The sequence below is a fragment of the Phaethon aethereus genome (genome assembly GCF_964289735.1).
Source record: "Phaethon aethereus genome assembly, chromosome: 2".
Classification (NCBI taxonomy): Eukaryota; Metazoa; Chordata; class Aves; order Phaethontiformes; family Phaethontidae; genus Phaethon; species Phaethon aethereus.
This window is the reverse complement of record NC_138582.1, coordinates 83,651,104-83,677,360: the sequence shown is the minus strand read 5'-3', so window position 1 is coordinate 83,677,360 and position 26,257 is coordinate 83,651,104. Positions and strand designations below refer to the sequence as shown.

At 38.4% G+C, this 26,257-nt stretch overlaps 1 protein-coding gene across 1 annotated transcript in view; it reads right to left on the bottom strand.

The window, feature by feature from the left end:
* The window catches only part of TRIO (trio Rho guanine nucleotide exchange factor), a gene marked incomplete at its 3' end in the record, with an annotated part of 250,985 nt that overhangs the window by 129,965 nt on the left and 94,763 nt on the right, over positions 1-26,257 (bottom strand). The window contains exons 7-11 of the mRNA XM_082015438.1: positions 21,746-21,937; positions 18,311-18,442; positions 14,068-14,298; positions 9,090-9,212; positions 2,658-2,849 (exon numbers count right to left, since the gene is read on the bottom strand). Coding sequence (XP_081871564.1) covers positions 2,658-2,849; positions 9,090-9,212; positions 14,068-14,298; positions 18,311-18,442; positions 21,746-21,937 — 870 coding nt within the window. The remainder of the gene's footprint in view (positions 1-2,657; positions 2,850-9,089; positions 9,213-14,067; positions 14,299-18,310; positions 18,443-21,745; positions 21,938-26,257) is intronic.

The following is a 26,257-nucleotide window of genomic DNA, read 5'->3' as shown; positions in this document are numbered from 1 at the left end:
TCTGTAAAGCTACAGAGGAGAAGTAGTATTGGAATGCCCTCATCCAGATGAGGAGCATTCATTCAACGTTAAGTATTGCTGGGGAAAAGAATAAAACACAACAAAACTTCCGACTTCAAAAAATCAAGGGACTGAACAGGTATCAGAGCCAGATTTCAAAGCCTCAAAACAGACAACTGATTACCAGCTTTTTGCAGCTCTATAGCTCCCTTCAAACTGTCACCCACAAACAGGGTTTTTATTCTTCATGCCTATTTTTTAGACTAGAAAAACACAAAAAAGATACAAGAAACATAATTCATAAATACTTAAAGGGCAAAATGCTTTGGTGGTGTTTATTTTTCATACAACTGAAACATCTCTTTCCAGTTCAACAACTAGCATATTATCCCACCACTTGAACCCCTCTCTTCATCAGCTAAGCATGCACATTAATTTCTTCACCATATAGAAGAAAAGTTACGAGCTAACAGGTATGCACTAATTTATTCAGCGACTTCCCACATCCTGCAGAAGAAATGCAGTTCTCCTGCCAACAAAGCATGGATGACTTTCAGGTTTAGGGCATTTTTATCTTCCATCTGCTTTGTGATGCCTTTTCAGCACTCCACATGCGTGTTTGATAACAAACACCATGCTCTTAAAAACAGATCAGAATACAGAAAGCACAAGACAGCTTTGAGCTTGCTGTTTCTTTGCACCTTAACCAAGAGACTAGTCTAGTAAATATGAACCACCTGCCTCACTCTCTCATCTATATTTTTAAGTACTATATTTTTAAGTAGAATGCAAATAAATAATATAGTCTTGCTTACGGAAATAAATACTCTATTTAATTTTCCTTGCTTTATTAGGTAGAGAGGTCAGCCACATGACAAAAACAAGAAAATCAACATGTGTACATCAGCCACAGTACCCTTCCCCCCAAAGTCCAGGCTGCAAGGCGGCTGCCATAGTAACAGCTGTGTGCATTTACAGGGTCAAAATAATATCCATTTTCCCAAAGAAACAAATCAAGATACAGAATAGTTTTTTTTTCCAATAAGACATTATTATCTAGGGGAGCAGTGGCACCATTCCAGCACATCTGGATCAGCCTCCCAGAATTACTCAACAGTGACTCATAGATCAGTCTGCCTTTCGGTTTTTTGCATTTCTTAAAGCCCTTTCCTTGCAAATCCTTTTACAGTACCTGTCTTTCATCACTACAACCAACTGTATCCACTTAAATACCATTCCAGCTACTCTGCTTGATGCTAAGAAAAACAGGTAATGAAGAAATCTGTAGAAACAATGAACACGTTTCAGCAGCTGACTGCTCCTGTGCTTCACAACAGGTAATGGAACAGCACTATGTGCTTGAGAGAAGTGAAACAAAAAACCTGCCCCCTAAGAATATGTTACCGTGCAGCATTTATGTTTTGTTTAAAGAAGCAGAGTCCTGGGAGAATATCGGCAAAGAAGTAGCTAACAGAAAACTGATGGGGGAGCTGTGCACTCATGTCTAGAACTGAACAGTAATTCAATCTTGACCTCCTTCAAAGACCAACTGCCTTGTGCATTTGTTTCAAGTGCAAAGCAGATGTTTCACATACAAAAAACTCCCACCCTTATCTGCTACAAGGTTTTGCTGAAGAAGCTACTTTGAATACTATCTTCCCCACTGAACAGACCATTTCTTGATGTAGGGTGAAGGGAAGGAAGACACATACTTTGACATGCTGTCATCCAGAAGCCTTTCATATTTTCACCTAGTTTGGGCAGTGAGAAGATTTAACATGAGCTCTAAACAAGTAATCTTACAGTTGTCAGAATTTGCCACTACCTTTAACCAAAATGCCCTACTGAAATCCTTGTTCTTGCTCTAACCTATTCCATCCTCTGCCATAAGCTTATAAATTTGTATGATCTGTGATCTGAATTGCAGCTGAAAACTGATCTGGCTGAAAATCAAGTGTGTTTGGCTGAATTTTTTTTTCCCTGGTCTATCAGTTCACCCTTTGAAGAAGACTAAAAATTCCAAACATGAGGCAAACCATTGTCATTATCAGATAAGCTCTTTAGGTTCTAAAGAAATGTCGATATAAAAGATCAAAATGTAATGTGTAAAACAGAGAAAGAAAACAAAGTCTCTCTGGGCAGCAGGGTTGCCTCAAGTAGCCTTGTGCTTCTGCCATGCATTTCAATCTCCTGAACTGTGTCTGATTAACCATGTGTCTGACAACTCAGTTGACTGCACTGGAGAGCTGGTTGGATTAAAAAAACCCATGAAAAACCACAAAACCAAAAAAGCCCCAAACAGAATTGCACAGTGTCTGCCCCCCGCCATGCAATGATGTCTTTTAGCTGTATCAGTTCTCTCATCTGAGCCTCCCCCTTTCCCCGTGACTGAACAAGCATGCGTGCTTGCACAACAAAGGAGGCAGAAGCTGCTTCTGACAGTAAAAAAATTTAAATAAAGTAATAAATTAAAAAAATGCATAAACAAAACAACCACCCTACCACAGCCCGCAGTCTGCTGTGAATTACAAACCAAAACTCATCGTAGAACAGGGGTTTCATGACTTCCTGTGGGAAGGTTCTAACAATGAAAGTAACATTGGACAATATTTGTTTTAAGGCTTCAAGTTATGACCACCACTTAGCAGCAGTTTTACCTCTTTAACATGAGTGTGAAAGGACACAGACATGTCCAGCAGGATCTTGCGTTGCTCCACACGCCTAACAAAATCCTGTATTCGGTCTTCGAGCTGATGGGCAGCTTGATAAATTTCCTCTGGGTCACACTCCCCAGTCTGAGCGAGCTGTTCGGCTGCTTCTAGGAGCTTATCTGCGTTGGTATATGTGTTCTGTAGAGAAATAAGTTCGTTTCACAGGATTAAATGAAAGAACGTTCCGTCAGTATATTTTAAAGTGACTCCACTAAAGAAAACAAAAGGTCAAAAGGGCCCTTGGAATGTATTTTTTCTTCTTTTTTAAATGGTAGCAGAATGTAATCTTACTAAAGATTTTGTTATATTTCTAGATGCTTTTTGATTTAATTGTGAATAAATTAATTCCTTAGCTCCTTATTTATGTCTACTCAAATGTCTCCTCAATCCAGAACTTGGGAGCCTATTTATTCTTCCTTGGAATTAGTATTTTATATTCACAACTAGAATAAAGATCAGCCTAAATGTCTAATTACTTGCAAATTGGCCTATTTCAACACTGGAAAAATCACTACAGTCATGGCCAGAAGACTTCAAATGTGTATTATTAGAGGTGAGAAAGTCCTAGTTGCTGGCAGAGACACTTAACATCAAACCCACATGTCCAGCAAAGGACAAAAAAAAGGAGAAAATTTCCCTCCATGCTTACAGAAGTGAGGTATCCAAAATTCAAGTCAAGTGGATCATCATTTGTGAAACGGGAGCAACAGAGGAAGATTTACAAGTCAGCTATGGCCAAGTGTCAGAGAGTGGAGTATTGTCCCAGTATGTCATAGAATTAACAAATGCAGATCAACAGTCCTGTGAGAGACTTGGGTCAAAGCAGAAAACAGAATGGGAGAAGTCTGGTACCTGATGTGCCAAGAGTGCTATGGTCCAGAGAAGAGAGGGATGTTTAACAACTCTTAAAGCTTAGAACTTGCAGCCTGCACCTATATCATTCTCACTAATTCAAAATAGGTCTGATTCCAAACATTTTCTGTAATTTCAGTGCTCTTTTTGAGCCTAACTTTGGGTTTTCATGCCTTAGAATGGTTCTCAAAATGGACTCATCAAGAAAGCATAGAAGGTTGGTAACCTCTAGAGAAAACAGACTGAAGCCAAGTCTACACTAAAGAAGCTTTGCTTATGTCACCACGTCAGGTATCCCGATAAGTTTGCACCACAGACTATAAAAAAAAAAAAAAAATTCTTCATTGTATAAACTACACCTTTCTTTTTTTGCCTTCTGCCCTTCTACCTTCTCCCAACCTCAATTACATCAGGTAAAAACATTGCTTGCCAAGATAAATTAAGCCTATGAAAATGTACTTGTCTTTGCCATAAATATAGCATCATGCCTCTAATTAACATTATAATATCCGTAGAAGTTAAATCCAAGCCCAGGCCTAAAACTCAACTAAGGGGCAGGAAATAAGAGCTCTCCTCCAGGGTCTCAAGCAAATTACCAGGCAAGCCCAGGACAAATTACATGACTCAGTGTAGCTTTCATATATTTGGGGGGAGTCCCCCCTTCATTTATGATTATCTATTTATGTAAGGAATTCTATCCACGCTGCTCCTTGATTTTGACTATATGCATCTTCCTTAACCTTCAGCTTTTTAATTGCATGGAGAAGTAGAGAATTCCTCCCCAGTTTCCCTGGGAAAGACTGCAGAGACTAACATAAGCCTACACTTCTCAGCGGGGAGAGCACTACCAATGCTCTAGATCATTGGCTCAGGCCATGCTGGCCCAGAACACACTCTGATCTGTGCTTTGGTGTTTTCACTTCCATGGTTGCAGCTCACACATGTTCAAGGGGCCAGGCTGAAAACCCTTAAGGCAGTCCTCAAACAACAACTACTTCATCAACCCAGAGAGCCACACCCAGCTGCAGATGGCTGAAACAGAAGTTTCCCATTTTAATGAAAACTTTATCTCACATGTAAAGCACTGTTTATGAATTCCAGGAGTATCTTCCGCGTTAACACAGGCCCAGGCACATTAGACTTCTCTTTCTGCAAACTGGATGGTGAACTGCCTGTACTTAGAAATGATCACAACCTAGATGCTGCTTCAAAAGGAGTTGCAATTCTCAAACCTTAACAGCATACACATGCCTTATCACTAATATTTCTCTTCCAAGTAGAGCTGAAATACAATATAAATATTTATCTTGGTAGAGAGTAACTGCCCTTTGGAATAGAAATCACAGCAAATAGGTGTGCTGTACTAACCACTGCCTTTCCCAACTCTCTGCTTACTTCTAAACAATGCTTGGACAGATAAAAGTAGTAATGTGAAGATTTTGAAAACATTGGTCCCAAGGGGCAGCCACCAGTTAGAAAACAGAAGGTTAGGCAGAAAGAGTAGTAGTTCTCCCTTGAAGCTGCTTATGCCAGTTTCCTAAATTGACAAAGGAGCCTTCACAGTAACAAATTCAACACAGAGTTCTGAAACAGATCAACACTTCCTCAGAATTTCTCCACTAGAACACCCTCCCCAAATCCCAGGGGAAAAGAATCAGCCTGGTAAGTGCTTTAAGAAGTTATCTAGCCAGCCCTCTGTGCCCCAAGGCACGAGCAACTATACTCGAATCTTTAACAGGCATTCTTCTCCAAAATGCTGAAAGAATCTCCATAATGGAAGAGTTCACCATCTTCCCCAACAACGTATCCCATCGCTTTCCTAGTTTTCCTGTTGAGAAAACTTCTCCACATATTCTTCAAAAAAACCCAAACATGATATTTTTATAAAGCATATGAAGTGACGTATCATAGAAAAGTCGAAGGTTAAATTTAAAAAAACTAGTGCAGAAATGAGTACTACCTACAAATAAAGCAACCGAAGTGAGTGGAGGTATAGACTGAATTTCATGTAAACTGGAGTCTACTGCAGTATGGAGGGCGGAAGAGACAGGCACACATGGATGGAGGGAGATTAACAGAGGTATACAAATAATGAAAGGTAGAAAAAACTAAGATGGATTACTCACTAAATACAGTGGATGCTATCACATTTACGCATCAGACAACACACTTAAAATGAAAAAGCAAAAGTACTTTTAATCTAAGAGGCAATTAAATTGCATAACCCATTGCCACAGGATCTGGCATACATTCCAACAGCATAAATGGGTTCAAAAAGTAGCTAGCTTAATTAACAGAAGAAAAGTCCATAAGTGACTATTAAACACTGGTTCTGATGCATCCTTCAGTTCCAGACATCAAATAGGCCCAGACAATTGGGAGGGTAAAGGTAACTTTTTAAGCATACAGTCCTTTTTCTTTGTGCGTGCATCTGGTGATGGCCACAAGATACAGTAAGACATGGACTTTAGTTTGATGTATTACAGCCATTCATAGCTAAAGTACAGTTAAGAACCAGCTCAAATACATAATCTACTTTTACAACCTTAAAGAAGGTGGGAACTGCTGGTGGTAGGGAAATGGTAGATGTATTCAAATGAGGTTTGGAAGAATCTGTCTTATGCATCTCTTGCACCAAGAAAACTTGAGTTCTTTACTCAAATGCAGTCTGCACATGGAGAAAAGAACTATGGAAAAAAATCCCAGTAATTAAATCTTGCCATATACCTTTCATGTTTTTTGAGGATAGGCTACTGTCAAAAAGCAGACATTGATCATAGTTGAAACTGGAGAAGTTGACTTAGAATTTCATACAAAAATGCATGAGAAAGTACAACCACACTACTGATCTGCATCCAATGCTTCTAAGCTGGAAATCCGTGCCCATAAGTGAACCAGCTACATCAAGATTTGCAGCCTTGACACTTTGACTAAATGGTCTCATGGAAGCAAAGATGATCATGAGGAGATGGGAAAAAAGAAAGAAAAAAGGGAAAGCAGAAAGTGAACTGGACAGGCTTCACATGAAAAGAGCAACACAATTTTACAATAGTGGATACAAGTCAAAGTGTGTTGTGTGTTGCACGAATGTCAATACATCAGAATTTAGGAAGGATTATTAGTTGGCTGAGTTTTGACTACCCAGTGTTTCTATAGCGGTAACAAGAAGTGCCAAATAAAAAGAAACAAGCCTTGATTTCACAGGAGTTTTAACGTGAATAATTTGTGAGCCCACAGCCCATTGACTCTGGAACATCTTTTCTATTCGACATACAGTTTATTTTAATATCTCCTTCAACACTGCTGAGGAATTGCCACCTCATTCACAGTAAAAATAATGAGGGAGGAAGCAAAAAGGAAGAAAAGAAATAGTAATTTTCACTCCCCTCAAAATCAGAAGTAGCCTTCAGTCAGGAGTATTTCAACATTACTGTTGCCTCCCTGCATTTGACAAAACTGTGCCATGCCACTGACAGTTCACTTCATGCTACTGCTTCTCAACTTCTGGCTAGAGCTGACTGAAAACCCCTAATTATGCCTAGGGTCCTAGTAAAAAAAACAACAAACCAACAAACAACAAAACAAAACACAACAAAAACCAACAACAACAAAACCCAAAACACAACAAAGACCTGGACCAACCAGAAACGTAGGTAGAGAATAAATCAGCTGAAAGTTATTCATGCTTTAACAAGGACTGCAGATTGCTGTCCTATACTTGAACATAATCTTCCTTATAACACCAACAACAGGAATGTGTTTTGGGGCCTGCTTACATGCAGTTTTAGAACAAGTAAGAAGAATAACTCAGAGGGTGTGTCTCTCTTGGCAGTCACTACACTTTCAAAAGTTAGAGATTAAAAAAAATACTTATTACATCATTTTGTCCATCCTTCTGTCAGTGGAAGATAGTCCCCTGTAGTATATTTAAGTTCTTTGACCAGTCTAAGTTTTCAGTATATCCAAAAATAGAAATTCCACCCATCCCCTAAAGAGATGATTCTAAACTCTAGTAACATTCACTTTTAGGAAGTTTTTGCTAAGTGTTTGCTTTACAATTTTCTACTTTAAAGTACCACGCAAACTAACAAGATACTTTTTTAACAGTTTACATTCCACTAACAGTTCTACACATTTCATCCCCCTTGGCTACTCAAACACTTCTTTCTTCTTTGCTCAAATAACACAGTATTAAGTATGATATCATTCAGGTTTTGTTAAGTGTTTTACAGAAACAGATTCTTGCTTGTCTGACCCAGAAAAATAAGCATTTCCACATGGAAAATATTACAGATTTTACTAAAAATGAAGTATTAGGCATGCATATGGAAAATCCAGCATGTGCATATACAAAACTAAAACGCTTATTATTTTGGAAAATTTTATAGGTCATTAATATTGAGGAGCTTTCTGATGTTATTTCAAGTTCTTAGTCACTGGAGTGCTCTAAGACCATATTTACAATAAAATTTTATTAAGACCTTAATCATCCATCAAACAGGCAATCTGTAAACACACTTCTGATGCATCTGCCATAGCAGGTGTCACCACTAAGATCCTGCGTGTTACTTCAGAATTTTCTAATAATGTGTCTTCTGTTTTGACTGAAGGACCAGTGTATCAACCCTACTTTAATGAGATTTATCTTGATGAATCTTAGAGATGTTTACTCTTATTAATCATTAAGACTGGACAAACAGTGCATGTTACTAATGGGGAGGATTCTAGCCTTGAGCTTCTCATGGGTTTTATTCATGTCATGCACTCTTTTTGAGGCTGTCACCCAAATCAACTTCCTCATATTATGCTACCTGTATTCCTTAGTGTATCTATTTCTTTCAGCTTGACTATTCCACGGAAAAGTGTGTTTTGAAGTTCCATCATCAGTTCCACTTAAGGCTAAAACTAGAGTCTTCCTATGCAAAAAGCGTTATTATCAGTGATTCAGAACCGGAGAGCATATACAAACTCAATTGTATTTAAAGAAAAAGCCCAAAGCCACGTTGGCCAGTTTGCTGGCTCACCTAGTTTCTTAGGAGCCCCCTCCTTCTCTCCCATCAGACTGTTGTGGGGATTTGGGAGCTCTCCAAGCTTAAAATCAGGATGCAGGACTTCCAATTCATCTCCATCCTCTCTTACAGGCTGCACAAAGTTTAAATCCTAGAATCCCATGGAATTAAGTTACTTTAAAAGGAGAGCTTTCATTCGTCTGTGACTCAATATTTGAAAGCACGTTTTTGACAATAACAACAACAACAATAATAATAATAATAAATAGCAGCAGCAGTTCTATTGAGTTTCAAGTCTCCCACTCTCTGTAGGACTATGGAAGTTTGTCTTTTTCTTACTAAAGCTGGAGTGCAAAGGAGAAATTAAATAAAAGCTTGCAACAGAAACGGAATAGTCCATTCTTGGAACTGAATTTTTTGTAGTTGAGCTCCCTCTGCCCAGCCCTTCAGTGACAAAGCAAGAATTTTTCATGTATTTCTGTGACAAATGCACAGTCCTTCATGTGATTGTTTTTACCTGTGCAACCTCTTCAAAGTCTTCATGGCGCTTCTGCAAAGCTCTAGCTCGATGCAGGGATTTTCCCACTCCAGTATGTTTGCTAAGAAAAGCTTCTCCATGGTTTTCAATCCAGTCCAACACCTGTGGTACAGAAGAGAGACACACACAAATTCTCAGTGGATGCACTGAATGTTGCAACAACAATTCAAGAAACAGAGAAGCTGTAAAGGGACTGCTTATAAGGACCTGTAATATTGGATTAAAACACAGTTATTGCCATTGAAGGACATTAATTACATCTCATTAACTTTTCTCAAGGCAACAACTAGCTCAAACTAGCTAAATCGTATGATTTAAGATTGTATGTTTATTTCGAAGCCTACCAAGGACAACCTCATTTCTACACATTCATTATTTTGACAGTAATCTGATCCAAGTGGCTGGACCCCTTGTGAGAGTCTCTCTGTAATCCGTTTATGCCTTCAGCTGACATTTTTCTGTAATGTAACACTAATGGAGTTTGCACATTCCCCAACAATGCCAGTGTATAATACCATGAAGTTTAATTTTAGATGAGAAGTCGCTTTCCCTACTATGTATTAAGTCAAGAAGAAAGATTCATTAGTAAAATCTTTAACTAACACAATAAAATTGAGTTGAAGTCATTATCAGAAGAATGACAATCTGTGCGTTCAGAACATATGAAGGATTTTGCCCCAATTCTGAAGAAGCCTCTCCTCAAAACATCAGATAAACATAATTGTGCATTGTAAATTTTATAGCTGAAAAAGTGAGGAATGAAAGACATTTTATGGACATTAAAGCTTCTATGACAATGACTGGACTCACAGCTTCATAAATAGTAAAAACTGTCCATGTAGTTAGTTCCTGACAATTAACACAAAGGATTACTGCACACATACCAAGTTTCTGATGAGTGAACGAACAAAAACATCTGGTCTTTCTCCAAACTAATACATCTTAGACATATCTTCATTCATGTATTAGATAGCATACACACAGTATTTAATAATTTGGAAGATACTCAGAGGTTCAAGAATGCTGTTCAGAATTAAAGACAACTGCATATAAGCAATTTTCTTAAGTCAGCTAAACATTTTTACACAGTATTTATGTAATGGTGTGGAATACTTTACCTAACATTTATCTTCAGAGTTCGTTCTTCTTTAAAACGTATTTTGTTTAATTTTGAATATACCTGCCAGAAACCTGTACCTTATCTCTCCTTACCTACTAGTGTCCTTTACTCTTGATTCCTGAAGTAGGGTGGGGTTTTTTTTCCTCTTTTCCTGTACTGAAAGCATTTGACACTTAGCATAACTAAAGAGAAAGACTTTTATTTCCTTCCCCTTCCAAACAGACTTGAGAACCATTCCTGCAGCATCACTCATGGCTACATTCAATGCACATGTAATCCCACACACTATTTCCATACAAAAAATACATGCTTTCTTTAGTAGACAAAATGAAACAATCTGCTGTGATTTTCTCATTTATCTTGACTGTTAGAATCTTTTCCGGTTTGCAAACTCTCTCCTACTGGACATCTTCAAAACAACAACAATCCCATAACACCACATAATACAGCCATATCAAATCACCAACACTTCACTAAATCTCCCTGGCATCCACTTCCACTTATGCAATGCTTGGTTTTCCTAGTAAGTATTGCCAGAAGAATATTATTGTGTTTTAGGTCAATGTACATTTTCATTTGCTTCTTTCAAGGGAACGTACTGATCAGAGAAGGTAGAGTGGGGAGTCAAACATGGCCTCAGCTATCTGTAAAGTTTATATTACCAATTCTTTTGACTGGTTTCAGGAGACTATTCTGCTTTTCTCATTATAAAAAGAGCTAGAGAGAGACATGTTTGGATGAGAAAATTAGATTGGACTCTGGAGACTACTAACAGTTATAAGCTAACAAATGAAATCAACAACAAAATCTGTCCCAGAAAACACGGGATGCAAAGCAGAAAGCAGCCCAGAGAGAGTGATTTTTGCTCCAGATAATGCTCAGTAACTTCTCAAGAGAAGAAATTGTTATAGAAATCCAGTACACAGATCATGATATCCACCAGTCAACTAAAGACACATCACTGACTCTAAGTGAAATCAGCATGAATACAAGTCTTATTAGTGCTGAGCCTTCTTATCTTGATCCCTAACAAAACTGAAGAAGCACTCTTTATTTGGGAATTTCACAGCATGTAAAAGCAGAGTCAAGGTATGCTCTTGCCTGTCAGAGCTCCTGCATACCACTTTGACCAAAGGACAATACCATTAGCTGGCACTGATACTAGTCATTCAGCAATCTTAACTGATGCATTTGCTTCCTCTTCTGGGAGAGGTAAGAGTTACAGAAAGCATCATACCAACGCACTAAGGACTCTTCTACTAATACTGAAAGCACATGGAATTCACTCCAGTAGTTCAGTAATACAGAGGAGTTTAAAAGGCTCAATGCTTCTCAAGGAAAGGGTGAGTAATACTATCCTCCGCTACAGCAAGTTGCTTTAATGATACAATTAAGTTATAACTGCAGTCTCAGCAGAACCATCCTTATGCCCAATTTAGGATCTAGAAAAATGTTTATTTTTCTAGAACCAATATTGAATATATGATAGAAGAAACACCTATGGAAATATAGCTTCGTCTTGACAAATTCATTGCTCATGGCTGTAAAATATGCATTTTGTATATGCTGCTTGCAGAAGTAATCAATCTGGTCTTTTGCAGATCCAACATGCTCATTTTCACCAGTCTTTCCCACATTATTATCCAGTCCTTATCCCCCACCCTTTTACCTACTTTGCACACACTCACTTTTCCATTCCCTACTACTTATTTGGTGCTGACACAACATTTAGAAGAGGAAGATGGAAATCTCTGCATTTATAATCTTCAGATAGTTAAAATGTGGAACTACTGTCTCCCAAAATGAACCATTTTACACCAGAACTGCCTCCAAAAGCCACAAGGGAATCACCCAGTGAAATCTGTATTATGTTGATGCTGAGCAAGTAGCAAGCATTCTTGGCCCACCCTTCATTAGTCAAGGCTGAAATAAGTGACTGTTACAACAAAAACTCAGATGGAGTCTTCGAGGCAGGCAGATCAAGGAAGGAGAAGCAGCACATTTATCCAGAACGGACAGAGAAGACACCCAAGGTCAGTAAGACCTAATAAATGTATGTTTTGAAAAAACCACTATACTACAAATAGGTTTTACTAATCTCTGGCTTCCAAACCATCATGAGTGTTTTTCAGGCCCCAAAACTGTCACCATATGAGTGTCAGCAGTATGACTCTACCAGCAACATCATCTTTACGTTCAATTTTGACCTTTCACGGGCTAGCAGCATAAACCCCCACGTTGCTATTGCAAGTCTGCTTTACTTCTTTGTATCAGAATCATCAGAGCCAGCTCTTTTCCTTAGGTGAAAGGCTGGCATATATTATCCATTTAGTAAGCTCGTTATGCATGAAATTGTACTTTTATTAGCATGTTTTACATTAGAAGGACTATTTTCAACAATTGAGTGCAACAGCCGATGACCTGATTTTTTTTTTTTAAATTAAAATAAATACCCTTTTTTTTGGTGTTAATATACAAACTAACCAGGAACTAGATCTCCTGGCATGTTTCTGCTACCTAAGGTCAAACTCTGAGTACCATTCAGTTCAGGACTGTCATAGGTTTTCATATTTCAAATTTCAGATTTGCTGTAGTTCACGTTACCTACTATTTTTAATATTTCACACACTACTTTCCTTACTATTTGCCCCAAGATATTTTTAACAACAAAAATTAAGTAATGAAGTTTTAATAATTTTACACTTAATTTAGTGCTTAAGTATTTTTTAAACTGTTTTCTTTAACTTACAGGAAGAGATAGGCATTGCATACAGAAGAATGTTGAGCTAACAAGATTGCTCAACTCTCCCCACTGCCTGCCTAAGTGTCTTTGTCAACTACTGTAAATGATGGAAACCAGCTTATTTCATTCCCAACTGCTCACACCCAGCATCTTCTTGAAACAGGTGTGCAAGAAATTTGGCTTAAAGTACAACTAATTTGAAAGAAACAAGATTAGTTTAACCAGAATGTGTCTGGCTATCTAAAAACCCCATTCAGAAGTTCCTGATTTGTGAACACCTCTACACTGAAATGAAAGGACATGATCAGCAAATAGTGGCCAACTTTACTTTTTCATGAAGATGAGCTATTAACGGATAAATTACTAATGTCTCTGTCAACTGCAGCCTAAACATTTTCTGTTTATTAAAATTCTATCAACAAAGGAATTCTTTACAGCTTTAACTTTTTAAGTTAAAATCATGTCAGAGATATTAAAGCCTGTACTTAACTACTAACTTTTATGGTTGTCATCATAATAATAAATATATGGCAGCTAATAACCATTAATTCAAGAACAGTGTCATTGTCGGAAAGTAACCTTATCTGTAATTTTTATACCTCTTTAGTATATTACTCTGAGGTTTTAAAGAAACCTGATTAAATCAATTAACTATCACTGAGGATTTAAAACTAAAAATTTGTTACAGAATAAAACTCTTAACTTTTGTATGTTACTCCTACAAGTCTTTGTCACTTCAATTCCAGAATTTTACCTAGAATATGAACATCAGCTTCCAGCACAAGCTCAGAATAGCTGTCTAGAATAAAAATCCTTTTCATCCTATCTGACTTAAAGTAAATCAAGAAATTAATTAAAAAAAAAAAGAAAAAAACTGAAGCAGAGCTACCTTACAAATATAATTTCTACCCATAACAGCCAATATCCTCTGATAACACAGAACATGGAATCAGTCAGTCAATCCCATGCAACTATTCAATTGTTGAATGAAAAGAACACTGGGTTTTTAATCAAAACCCACCGGTCAATGGAAGCAGCATCAAATCACAGGTTGACAGTAGAAAGGCATTTAGACAACATGAAATAAAACCTACCTGTTGAACATCCTGTTGAAAAACACATAGCTGAAGCCTCTGGTGCAAGCGGACCTTTCGATGCTGCCAAATATTTTCCAGTTGGCGCTGGTGGTGCAGTACTTCATGGATGACATCCAGAACATGATGAACTGCTTTTGAGTAGTTAGCTGAAGCAGTGAGGGAATCAGAACTCCCAGGAGTCAAAGGTCTCTGAAGTTTGTCAAGCAGTGACTTTCCATCTTGGCTCACCTGACCCCCAGAAAGGATGAAGAATTACTTGTCTTGCCAAAAGCTTGTTAGACTTATTTCATTCCCCACCCCTCTCCCCATTTTAGATGTCTTCAAAAACTCAGGCAGCAGTGATGACGATTTTGTTATTCCAGGCATGATTACATCCAGCTGTTATAGAGGGAAAAAAACCTAAAAAAAATAGATGTGTATATTATCCCTCTATGGAAGACAATTTTAAGAAGTACCACTCTTCTAAAAACAGCCTGTCTTTCGATAACCTTAGGGGTGCTTTTCCTTTAAAGTGATTTTTTTTTTTTTTTAAACAGGTGAAGTCTAACTTAGAATAAATATTCTTCACCTCTTTCTCTAGTCAACAAAGCCCCTAAAATCAAGCATTTGCCCAGAATTACCCTTCCAGGAGCACCTCTCTCTTTTCATTTGCTGTGAAATTGAACAGGGAGGTTACTTTCTATAGGTTAACATTAATTCAATTAATACATTTAGACCAAACAGATATGAACTTAGGATATGCTTTGATCTGACATGACTTAAAACTTCTAAATAATTACTGTTACTGGTAAGCCAAAGGCAAACTGTTGTTAAGGCAAACTTAAACCTGATTAAATCACTTAAAACCTTTCCATGCAGCACAGAAAGATACTCTTTTCCAAAGTGTGTTTAACTACTGATGCTGACAAGAAACAATAGTCATTTCTAACTGTTGTCTCCTCTGATTCAAACCACAACAAAAATACTCAGATTTACCTTGCATGCTAACTTGGTCACTATTAACATTTAGCACTTGCCAAGGCTGTTGAAAGCACTTTTCATTGCTGTTTAACTATTTCGTTATTTTAAGCATAAAGTTCAGAGAACTGTTACAATTCACTATCATTCAGCTATCTGTAAAGAACTTTTCTAATAGCTAATCTAACAGGCAGGAAAAATAAATTCAAAACCACAAGACTGGAGTGTAAACAATAGTCTGAATCCATCAAATCAACACTGTGTCAGAAACAGAAAATTTGTCAAAGTCTTCCCCCAGTGGCTATTTTCAACAATTTTCACTAAATCTAGGCACATTTAAAATTTGCTATTCAGTAGGCAAACAGATCCAAATGAACATTATTTTCTAGTAATTAGTTTACTTCTCAGTTCCAGTTTAAGCTTTTGCATTTTAGTAGTAAGTGTCAACACAGAGACTGACGCTCACTTGGAAAAGTAGCTCGTATGAAGTCAAGTCAGGCAGAAAAAGGGTATAGTCCATAGTAGCTATTATAATGATGATTATTATTCTTTTCTGTATTCAAAACAATAATCTAGTACAAGTCTTTCAAGTATTTCAAGATATTGGACTTTAATTACTTATCCAGAATCCATGAAATTTAGGGGGGAAAAAAAACATTAACTGTAATAGCCCCTTGATCTGATTAGTTTATTAGCTTTACAAATTATCATGTACATTTCCTCTTTGGAGTTAACACAGTAAAGTTTTCTTCCTTCCCAGTGCATGACTACCTTAAGATTTCAGTGAGATATAGAACGTCATTTCTATATATAACTTCATTTAAGGCACAGCTATTGGATTTTCAAGCACATCAGTTATCTAAGCTTGTAAGCTAGTAAATTCCTCTTCTAGTAATATACAGTAATTATCCTCAGTAAAATCAGACTGTCTGGTCTTAAAAGCATTTACTCTCTTAAAATTACCGTATTCTACTTTGTAACCAAGTCATGTTGTTAAGAAATTGTAATCTAAAATGAATGACAGAGTGTTGTAATTTCTAGTGTTCCTCTCTCCCCACTGTTCATTCATCACAAAATGAAAGGAGCTCCGTGCTGTAACAGAAATGAAGTCATACATCTAATAATGATAAGCAATAGTTCTGTAATATCTTTACGCAGAAAGAAAACTCCATCAATCTTCAAGAAGGAATGTGTGTTTAAATAAGGCAAAAAAACCACCTTCTGTCCAGAGGAGGAACAAGACTTGTCCATACACATACAACTATTATTTCTGCACCAATTCTGGTTGCTAAAGTTAAAACTATTGCTTTACCAGATGGAGAGAAGTAATGACCTGAAATCAGATGAAAGGCACCTAATGTTTGGGGGGTTTTTTTGAGCAGTACCAATGAAGACTTTGTTAAATCTCTAGCTATCCCGAAGTCAAAAGCTGCAGCTTTGAAATCGTAAATGATTTTCAAGGTATTTGCTACAGCAATCCTACGATCTATGCATCTAATTTATTTTCATTATGCATCACCAGGAAGCAAACAGTATTTAACACGGTAATCCACCGTACTTATTTACGCTTAACAGCAGGCTCTAATTCAGTCACATCCTTGCTGAAAAAACACAACCTCCCCCCAATCCAAAACAAAACCAAACAAAAAGAAAATCCCACTGTTTTAACTTCAATGCTTTATAATCATTATTCCAGACAGCCCTAGCCACCTTATTCCTTGCTGCACTCCCATGGAGCATGCACCCCAGCTTGACTCTCTTCACATAAATCACAAACATGCTACATCTCTGTCCCTTGTTTTACAAAGGAATCTTCCCAATGAAAAGAGGTTATAACAAAGAAAAGAAATCATCCTACAAAACATGCTCTCAAGAATGAGTTAAAACAGGTATGTGTACTAGGATCACACATTTCATCACTGAAGGTCTGCTTCAGTGTGTCATTAAATCAGTTGCCATAGCAAGGTGGCATGTATCAGAAATGGTGATATCAGTGTGTATATTTTATAAAGAAGAACAACTCATGTGAACTATGGACATCCGACTCATGGTAATAAAGTTTATGCAGGCCCTAAGACGGCAGGTATTAAAAAAATCCAGTTTTGATATACTAAGAATAGGACTGATCATCAGCACTAATCTTACCCTCCTTTACTGCTAAATGAAATGTGACCAGACTTACGATTCAGTTGGCCATGATAGGACTGGTTCATCAGAAAGTACTTTTATCTTCAATGTAATGTATAAATCACAACCATTACTTCAAACCCCCATGACCTCCTTTTAAAAAGAGATGCAAGCTGCGCCTAAGCTATCTTGTGTCCACTGATCATTTATTACCACGATTTAATCAAGTGCATAATTTTATGCAACTTTCATGAGAACAGAAACTGCTGTATTTAATCCAGAATAACATTAGTCCAAATTAACAGCAAAAATGGTTTTACCCTGTGATGAGAACAACCCCGGAAAAAGAAAGCAAGAAAAACTCAATAGGAAATACAGAAAACACCTGTTAGCTAATGGTGAAGTTGATTCCCATTTGATTTCTCACTTCAGCTAACTAAAGCACATGAGAGAACAACAAATTTGAAGAAAAACAATAGCTACTTTAGTCATGGCTTTCTAGGCCACCTTCAGAATAAGCATTTTATCTTAAGTTGTAAACAGAACTATTAGAAATACTGAGAAATATTGTTACTTCATTGTGTGCAGAATCCAAGGTTAAAGCAACAGCACAGGTTATGCTAATCTTACACATGCTGACTACATAGACATGCTGGCTCATTTCAGTGTCTTTGAGGTTGGCAGAACTGAGTATATAACTTCCAGCTTATCAAGTGATGTCCTTTGATGGTTAAGCCTTTCTTGTGAGGCAATTTCAGAGGTGGAATTTCAGCAATCCATACCAACAGAATACTTTCCCAAAGAATACCCATCCAGCTTCCCTTCAAGCAAGTGTTTAAACAGCATCATACTGCTATTAAAAGGTAGTAATATACAAATAGAAATTAAAACATACTTAGTACACTGCATGGATTGTTTGTACCACACATGGTCCCATCTTGCATTTTAAATTTCTTTCAGAAGATTACGAGGAAGACTTAAAACCTAACTTTTGAACAATAATAGTGAAGTCCAGTATACCAAATTAAAAAAGAAGCCTGGCACTTGAGTTTCCAAGTAATGCACTATGCAATGAGTGATGCCAGTTCATGACCCAACCTTAACGTTATACCATCTTATCAAGTCAGCAACCTAAGGAAAGAAACAAGACACTTACCTCAGAGTAAGCCAACGTAATATGCTCATATATCCCTTGATGATGATGGATAGCATCTTCTAAATCTTGCAGTTCTGAGGGAAGCTCCACCTCACCACAGGCTTTACACCATGAGTCTACATTGCTCATGTACTGCAACAGGGGAAAAAAACTTTCTCCTTAATTTTGGGTTCTACCAGTAAGTACACACGTTTGTAATATACAAAAGGACTGTCATCTGTGTGACAGCCACTGAAAAGACTTTTTAAAGGGAAAAAATGTTTAATATATTTCTCCCCGAACTGACTAAAACAAAGCTTCTATCAGAATAGAAAAAAAATACTCAAGTCTGACTATACTTGTGCTTTTAGTTACATGGAACTCTGAGCCATTCACAGACAGGCAGACTTAGTCGTATGTTGGCAGCCTTCAGAACCAATTAAACCATTGGCAATATTGATGCTTCAAGTTTACTCTTGCTCCTTTTCTTGACTTTGCAGCTAAGAAAAAGTGTACTTCACCCTGCACCTATTATTTCAGATGCATGAAAGATAATTATGGTCTTGTCTACACAAAGAGGTAAAACATGTTACAACTTTCAAGTCCAGATCCTCAGCTCTTGCCCATCAACTCCCTGTGCAGATACTGACAATATCATGAGGTATCACCTCACCTTTTTTAAATCTTCAGAGAAAACCAAGTTACTTTGCACATGTGTGTGCATGCACACAAACACAAAGAATTAATGGTGAATTGTTCACTAAAACACTCCATAGTTGTCTTTTGCTGGAAAGAGATCATCAAGAAGGCAAAGCAGTGTTAGAGCACAGCAAATTCACAACTCAGACCCCAAAGCAGTAACTTCTACATGCAGAGAAGCACTAAATCCATTTGGCAAGCTACTACAGCAGCAAGCGTGCAAGGGATTTACAACTTAAGGAAGGGTCTCTTAGGAATAACACTGAACTTTGAGCACAGAGCTATGTCAGCATAGCAGCTCAAGTCAAGCCTTTCAGGGGAAATTGAGGATACTGCAACAGAATCTCTTCTGCAAACAATTTAAGTTATCTCTGATGCTTAAGCTGTCTTGACAGACAAGAAACTGCCATCATAGCTGTATGCACAGCGGAAGTTCTGTCAACTTATTTTTGACAGCTAGGGGGCATGAATTTTAAACCCTCATTATGCTAGGAAAGAATAAAAAAGAAGCCATTTTTCTAGGAGTTTTCATAGCTGTCAAACTTAGTACAGCCAAGCACATGTGGTGTCTGTAAACTGAATTTGTCCTATATTCGTGTCAAATTCAAGTCTCAAAAGCTTTAAGACACCAAGCCATTCTCTCATCATACGTATTGCAATTCCTGGAGCATGTGTTCCTTTACTTTTGAGGAAAAAGTAATCCACAGACCACTTCTGGTACTCCATTATTGTTTGAAAGCTGGGAAGAAGGATGACAGAGTACTTAATTTTAAGATACTTCTTTAATTCTCATTTCATCAAGAGACAATTTAAAACATCTCTGATGTTAAGCACTGAACATTAAAAGAAACTCCATGTGGGGCTACAGAGCCTCTTACATCCGTCAGCAGGCATTGATAGCTGGGTGCAGCAGTGACACCTACCTATCACTTGCAAGGGAACACACGCATTCAAGAAGGGTGTGTTATTTCTTTGGCTGCTTATATTTTAATCATCTTTTTATGTAGGTCAACCATCACCAGTCTCTAAAGGGGTCATTCCTCTCATTCCAAACCCTCTTTCCTTGAACTCACTCCACTGTTAATGAAACAGCTAATGTATCACAGCCAGGTATCTTACAAGCAACTGTGACAATCCATCATAGTTAATCATCAAATGAAAACTGCGGAAGGAGCAACTAAAGAGTAAGTAAATTCATCCCAACAGATGCTGCACTATTTTCTCTCATTCTTCTCTTTCCTCCTGTTTACACTTACATTTAATGCTGAACAAGGCAACACTGACCCTCATCACAATTGCCCAGGGCACACACAAAAATTTCCTCTCCTGACTTCTGATGAACATAAATTTCTTATGCAAATGGACAGCACTTTAGTCAGGGTATACCTATCTGTTCATGTTTCACCATCTCTCTCCTATATGTACGGCTGACTGCGTATAAATGTAAACCTGAATAACCGAAGCAATTAGAAAGGCATCAATACTAATAAGGTACCACACTGTGTCTATCAAATGCTTCAAGCTGGTTGTTGACTTTTATACCAGAAAACAATTCCTTCCTCTCCTTTTTACGTGGCTTTTCTGTAAAACCTGCTAAAAATATTTATTATAGTGGCATCAGCTTATATACTTTACCTTAGTTTGTCCAAAGACACTGCTAACATAATGAAAAACAATGTGTATTTGCATCTTAACATATTCACATATCTAATTTCTGGACATTTATGAAGTTGAATATCTGTGTAGCAGAATTTCTTAACATAAAGTGTGCTGCCTCTCTCCATTTCTGCAGTTATCAACTCCCAAGTGGTTCCTTCATTTATTCCAAATTAAAGTTATATCAGACATGAGACCTTTTCTTGGATCCAATTTAGCAAGGCAAATCAAAAGGAAAGTATCTACAGCAGTCATACAGCACACCAGAGCTCCAGTCAGCCATCCAAGAACTTCTGCTCTCCAAATTCACCAGAGATGTACAGACCAGACTGTATAATATCAATGGGTGACTCAACAGCACACACATAGCAACTCCTTCAGAACTGAATTCCCTTGAGGGGAAAACATGCTTTCACCATCAAGACTATTAACTCGGGGATATTTATTCCTATTTCCCCCACATATACCTCTTCTCTGACAGTTACACACAGCTAATGACTTAATTAAAATAATTGTTATACGCCTAAAGCTAAAATTTTTGTTTAATATCGGAGGAATCTCTTATGGGATACTAAGTAAACATCTCCCACCACAATTTCAGATTCAGAAGACAGTTAATTAGCTTCTCAACTTTCAGGCCAGTTCAACTTAGTTTTCTATAAGCAATTACTATGAGTTAAATTTTGACACTCAAGGACTGATCAGGGTGGAGTGGTGAGGACAACAGAACAAGTGATGATTTTGGGATGTTGGAAAGGCATCATATTGATACTGACTACACTATTTTTTTTCCTTTCTTTCTTTCTTTCAACTTAAAAGCTTTATATAGTTAAGGATTTATGTCCACTTCATTTTGATTCATATACCTAATTTGGCTAAGTTTTATCTTGCATTGATGTGGGCAAGGTATTTTGTGGAGAATATAAGGGCAGTGGGCTGTCCTGAGGAGAACAAGTTTTTATTTGAGTATCAGCTGAAATAGGCAGAAATGAATGCTCTGGCCTCGCCAGCTCTCTTGTACTGCTGTCTAAATCAAAAGCAAACAGTACAACTCACCATTCTGGCACAGAAACTTTGTTGGCGCCCTCCCCGTCCACTAACCTGTTCAGCTTTCTGATGGAAGATGGAGGACATATCCAGTAATGTGCTACGTTCATCCAAGGCTGCAGCAAATGCCTTCCATTCTTGCTCCAACTGACTAGCAATCTGTTTTATTTGCTGTGAAGCATAATGGCCAGACTCGACCAGGCGATTTGCTACTGACATGATCCGGTTTATGTTTACATACACATTCTATGGAGAAAAAGAAGGGAAACATTAGTGGAAGTTAGCAGACCACTTAAATACAGAGATACAGTTCTATAAAATTCTTCTTTATTACAGTACTGCTGAATAGACTGGTTTTATTTGCCAAGTTAGTGCATGCCTAACTTTGGAATCTAAGTGTATAATGCAACAGCCTATCTGTATTATTGACAAGGGAGAAGGACAACTTGAAGTGACTAGAGAGTCTCAAGCTAACATCAATGGTCAGCTTAAAACAAAGTCATATTAGATGAAGATCCACTATTACAACGGAGTGGAAAAGTTAACTGTATTTTGCAACAGCTTCAATAAGAATGTTTTACAGACGTTCAAATCAACAAGACATTCAGACACACACAATGTAAGAAAATCAAAGTATAATTAGTAAGCACTTGATCTATCCATGATATGCATGTGTGGAACATCACTCTATAAATCTTTACATCAACTTCTGAAACTATTTCCACTTTTTAAGTAACAAAATACGGCACTCTGAATTCTAAGGAGTTCAATAGTTTTAGATTTTATTTTCCTGCCACTATATTGTCTCAGAGCTAGCACTGAAAACTAGACAAGTAAGGTCAAAGATCAGAAAGATTCTATAGCATACTGGCATTACTCAGTGATGGCTCTTAGTCACTCTAATTTTCTTTCCTTTTAGCTCACATATGCATTTTGGCCTAAGGCATCTAAAATCTGTTCCTATTCTGATTCTGTATGAAGAAACAATATTTTTCAAAGGAAGCAATCAAGTGTTTTTGATTCCTGCAAAGCCAGAAACAAGAACAACTTCACCACCAAAAGGTTTCTGAGTAGCTCTTCCAGAGCTACCTGGATATAATGCTGAGTTGACACCTCTTTCAACTGGGCTGACTCTGATACATCTGGAATTAAGTTCTTAGAATCAGAGCATCCTTGAGGTTTGAGACCATCTAGTGTAACCCCCCTGCTCAAAACAGGCTCAAAATCAGAGCAGGTTGCTCAGGGTCATGTCCAGTGGGCTTCTGAGAATCTCTAAGGTTGGAGCGACCACAGTCTTTCTGGGCAACCTGTTCCAGTGTTTCTTACATTTAAATGGAATTTCTTGTATTTCAGCTTGTGCCCATAACCTCTTGTTCTGTTACTCGATACCATGGAGAAAAGTCTGGTTCTGTCTTCTTTACTACCTCCCATCAGATATTTATATTTTTATACATGTAAGATCCCTCCTAAGCATTCCTTTATCCAGGGTAACCAATCCCAGCTCTCTCAACCTCTCCTTGTATAATACAAGTATGGCATACAGGTACTTCAGAGAAGAACTTGGTCATGGTGACTTCCCAGGAAGGGAATGAGAGCTTTCCACATAATGCTGTCCTGTAGGCACATCCTAATTTGTGTGTGTACACTTGGAGCAACACCAGTTCACCCGTTTGGTGATTACAGTGTCCCTTTTGTTCACATACCAGCAGACCCCTTGCTTGCCTACCCAGTCCACCACTTGTCACTTGATTGTTGGTCCTCTTCTCACTTTCCCATTATTCTTACCCTAAAGCTCTTATCAGGTTGTCCAGCCTGCTGGCAAAGATACTTTTGCCCCACTTAAGTTGAATAGCAATCCTTGATCCTCAGAGAGGGTCACATGGTTGTAGAAACCAAAACCCTGTTGCCAATATCAGCTGTGTAAACAGTTGTTGACCTGCAGGATCCATCTACCCTCTCACCAGCAGGATTCAGAAGAAAACCACCTGGGCTCCCTTGCCCTTGACCATTGCCTCTGGAGCCATGCAGTCATGCTCGAGACCTTCCAGGTCACCCCTAGCAGTAAGCCTGGTGGTCACACAGAAGAGTGGTAGGGGGCAACAGTCTGAGGGCTGGACAAACTTTGGCAGCCTTTCTTCAACACCCCAAATCTGAGCCCCTGGCAAGTAGCAAACTTCCATAGTGAATGAGTCAGTTTGGCAGATGGGGATCTCGATTCCCTGCAAAATGGAATCTCCCATTACCATCACTCGCCTCTTTCTTTTGGTGCTCCTGTGTGGCTCAGACTCAGATGGCACAGATTCTTTATTTGAAAGCTCCCAGCTCCTCCTCAGCCATAAGGTCAGTGAACCTATTCTGTAGCTGCAAATCTTCAGGTGGAGCAGAAACCTTCCTCCTAGTGCCAAAAGTCATTATCTTCCAACATTCATTATCATGGGAGGCTTCACCTCCCAGACAGACAGGCAAAGACCCTGCCTGACACCTTCCTCTCTTCAGCACAGATGGTAGTTTGGGCTCTTGAAGCTGCAGAGTGTTGGAAAAGACCTGGTCAATCTCTTTCTCATTATCTCTGATGCTGTGCAGACTGCTGACCTCCTCCTGCAGCTCCTTTACTTGGTGACACAGTTGCTTAATAACCACACACCTCCTGTAAGCAAGGAAACCATCTCCTGCTGCCCCAGCCTTGGCAAGAGGCCACAAGCATTCCCCTACAGCCCTGGACCTGCAGAACTGTGTCCTTCTTCTGGAGCTCCCTCTGCGTTGAGGCTTCTGATGTTATAGGGATAGTTAGTCCAGCAGTAGCTGGGGACTGTGCCCTGGGGCAAATCACCACCATTGCTGAGGACATGGATGCTGTTCTGAGCAGACTTGCTGTCTCTTTCTGCATGAACTGCAGCACAAACTGCTCCGTCCGTTGGCTACTTATGTTAGCTGCACTCATTCTTGCCTACATTCTAAAAATTTACATGTGGGGCCAAACTGCTGAACACTATCCCACAGAACGGTTGAGAAGAAAACAATGAAAACCATTAAAATCTCAACATTCTGCAGTGAAATATTTTTCCCTCTTGTCCATGCAGTGCTTTCTTGGAATGCAAGCCCACAGCAAATGCCATAGAGCATTTAGCTACATAGCAGCAGCAGCATCGCAACCTGTCACAATCAAGGGTTGAGGAACTGAGTCCAGTGAGCCAGGGGGAGAGAGAACTAACTGCAACAAGTCTCAGTAAAGGCCACAGAGAAAAAGTGACAGAAGAACAAAACCTGAAACTGCTGGAAAACTGTATGGTTCTATTACTGTTGAGAGGTGTGACAGACAGCCTGTGCCAAAATCTGACTGTATCCCTGTCAGTGAGAGAGGTCAGAGGAGAACGCTGGCACATAGACACCCAACGTGGCATAGACACTGAGCATCTGAGGTGGAACCATTACCTGTTGGCGTCAAGTCACTGCGCAGAGCCTGACACTGACAGGCTGCAGTAAGTGTTGCAGTTCCTCCAGGCTTCACTGTGCTGACTCATCTGAGCGGTAATTGGCACAGGTCTCTATTAATTGTAACTGTGTGCATGTATGCCAGAAGGAGCACACCCAATAGCCTACATCTCAGCTGGTCCACTTAATAAACTGAGCACAGCAGTGTCGAGTTGGCTGCTTTTGCTGCCTGCACAATATCACCTTCTCAGTTTATAGGTTATCCCACACATCTATGCTGTCCTTTTAAGCACAAACAACTGGAAGAGAACAGAACTGCTATTTCCAACAAATTTTTAAAGACTGGAGAGCATGTAGGCCTATTAATGTGTATGTAGCATAAATACATACGCTAAATGAATCCAGAAAGCCATTACATGGTCTTTAAAGTGGTGTGAAAAAAACATGTCAAAAGAGAAGAGAATAAAGGCTGTATTAGACTGCCATTTGAACTGTTTGTGTATCATCATAAAGGGAAATTCCGGAACATCAGTTAGATATGAAGGACAGGGCACCATAAATGTGAATTTAAACAAATCAAAACTGAGCTGTGGTTAAAATGCATTCATTTTCCCATGGAAATCTGGCTTCATCAGTGTGGAAGAATACCCCCCGTAGTAGTATGAATATGAATTAATATGCTGACAGTTGAAGACTTTCCAAGCTATGTATACCACATTCCTTTCCTCAAAAAAAAAAAAAAAAAAAAAAAAAAAAAAAAAAATCTTTTAACAGTCTTAATCTTTCTCCCCTGCCCCTCCTCCCCATCATATCCCTGATGACCGGGTATATCTACTAAAGGTTTACGTTTCAGTATTTTAGAATGCAATGACCCAAAAGAGACAGATTAATTAAGGAGGAAAAGAATCTCAAATAGCAACTCATTACAATTGGACTGTCTTTAACGGATCTTTGAAGGTTAACAAATTTTGTTCAATTTTCTAAAAGGACAGACAGGTCCACTCTCATTATTACATGACAAACACATATTTTGTGCGCTGCTGGAGAAACACTGTTCCAAGTAAGCTGGTGCTCATTCCCCAGGGACTGAAGTCTTATTCATTGCACAGATTTACATGCTGATTTTAATTAAAG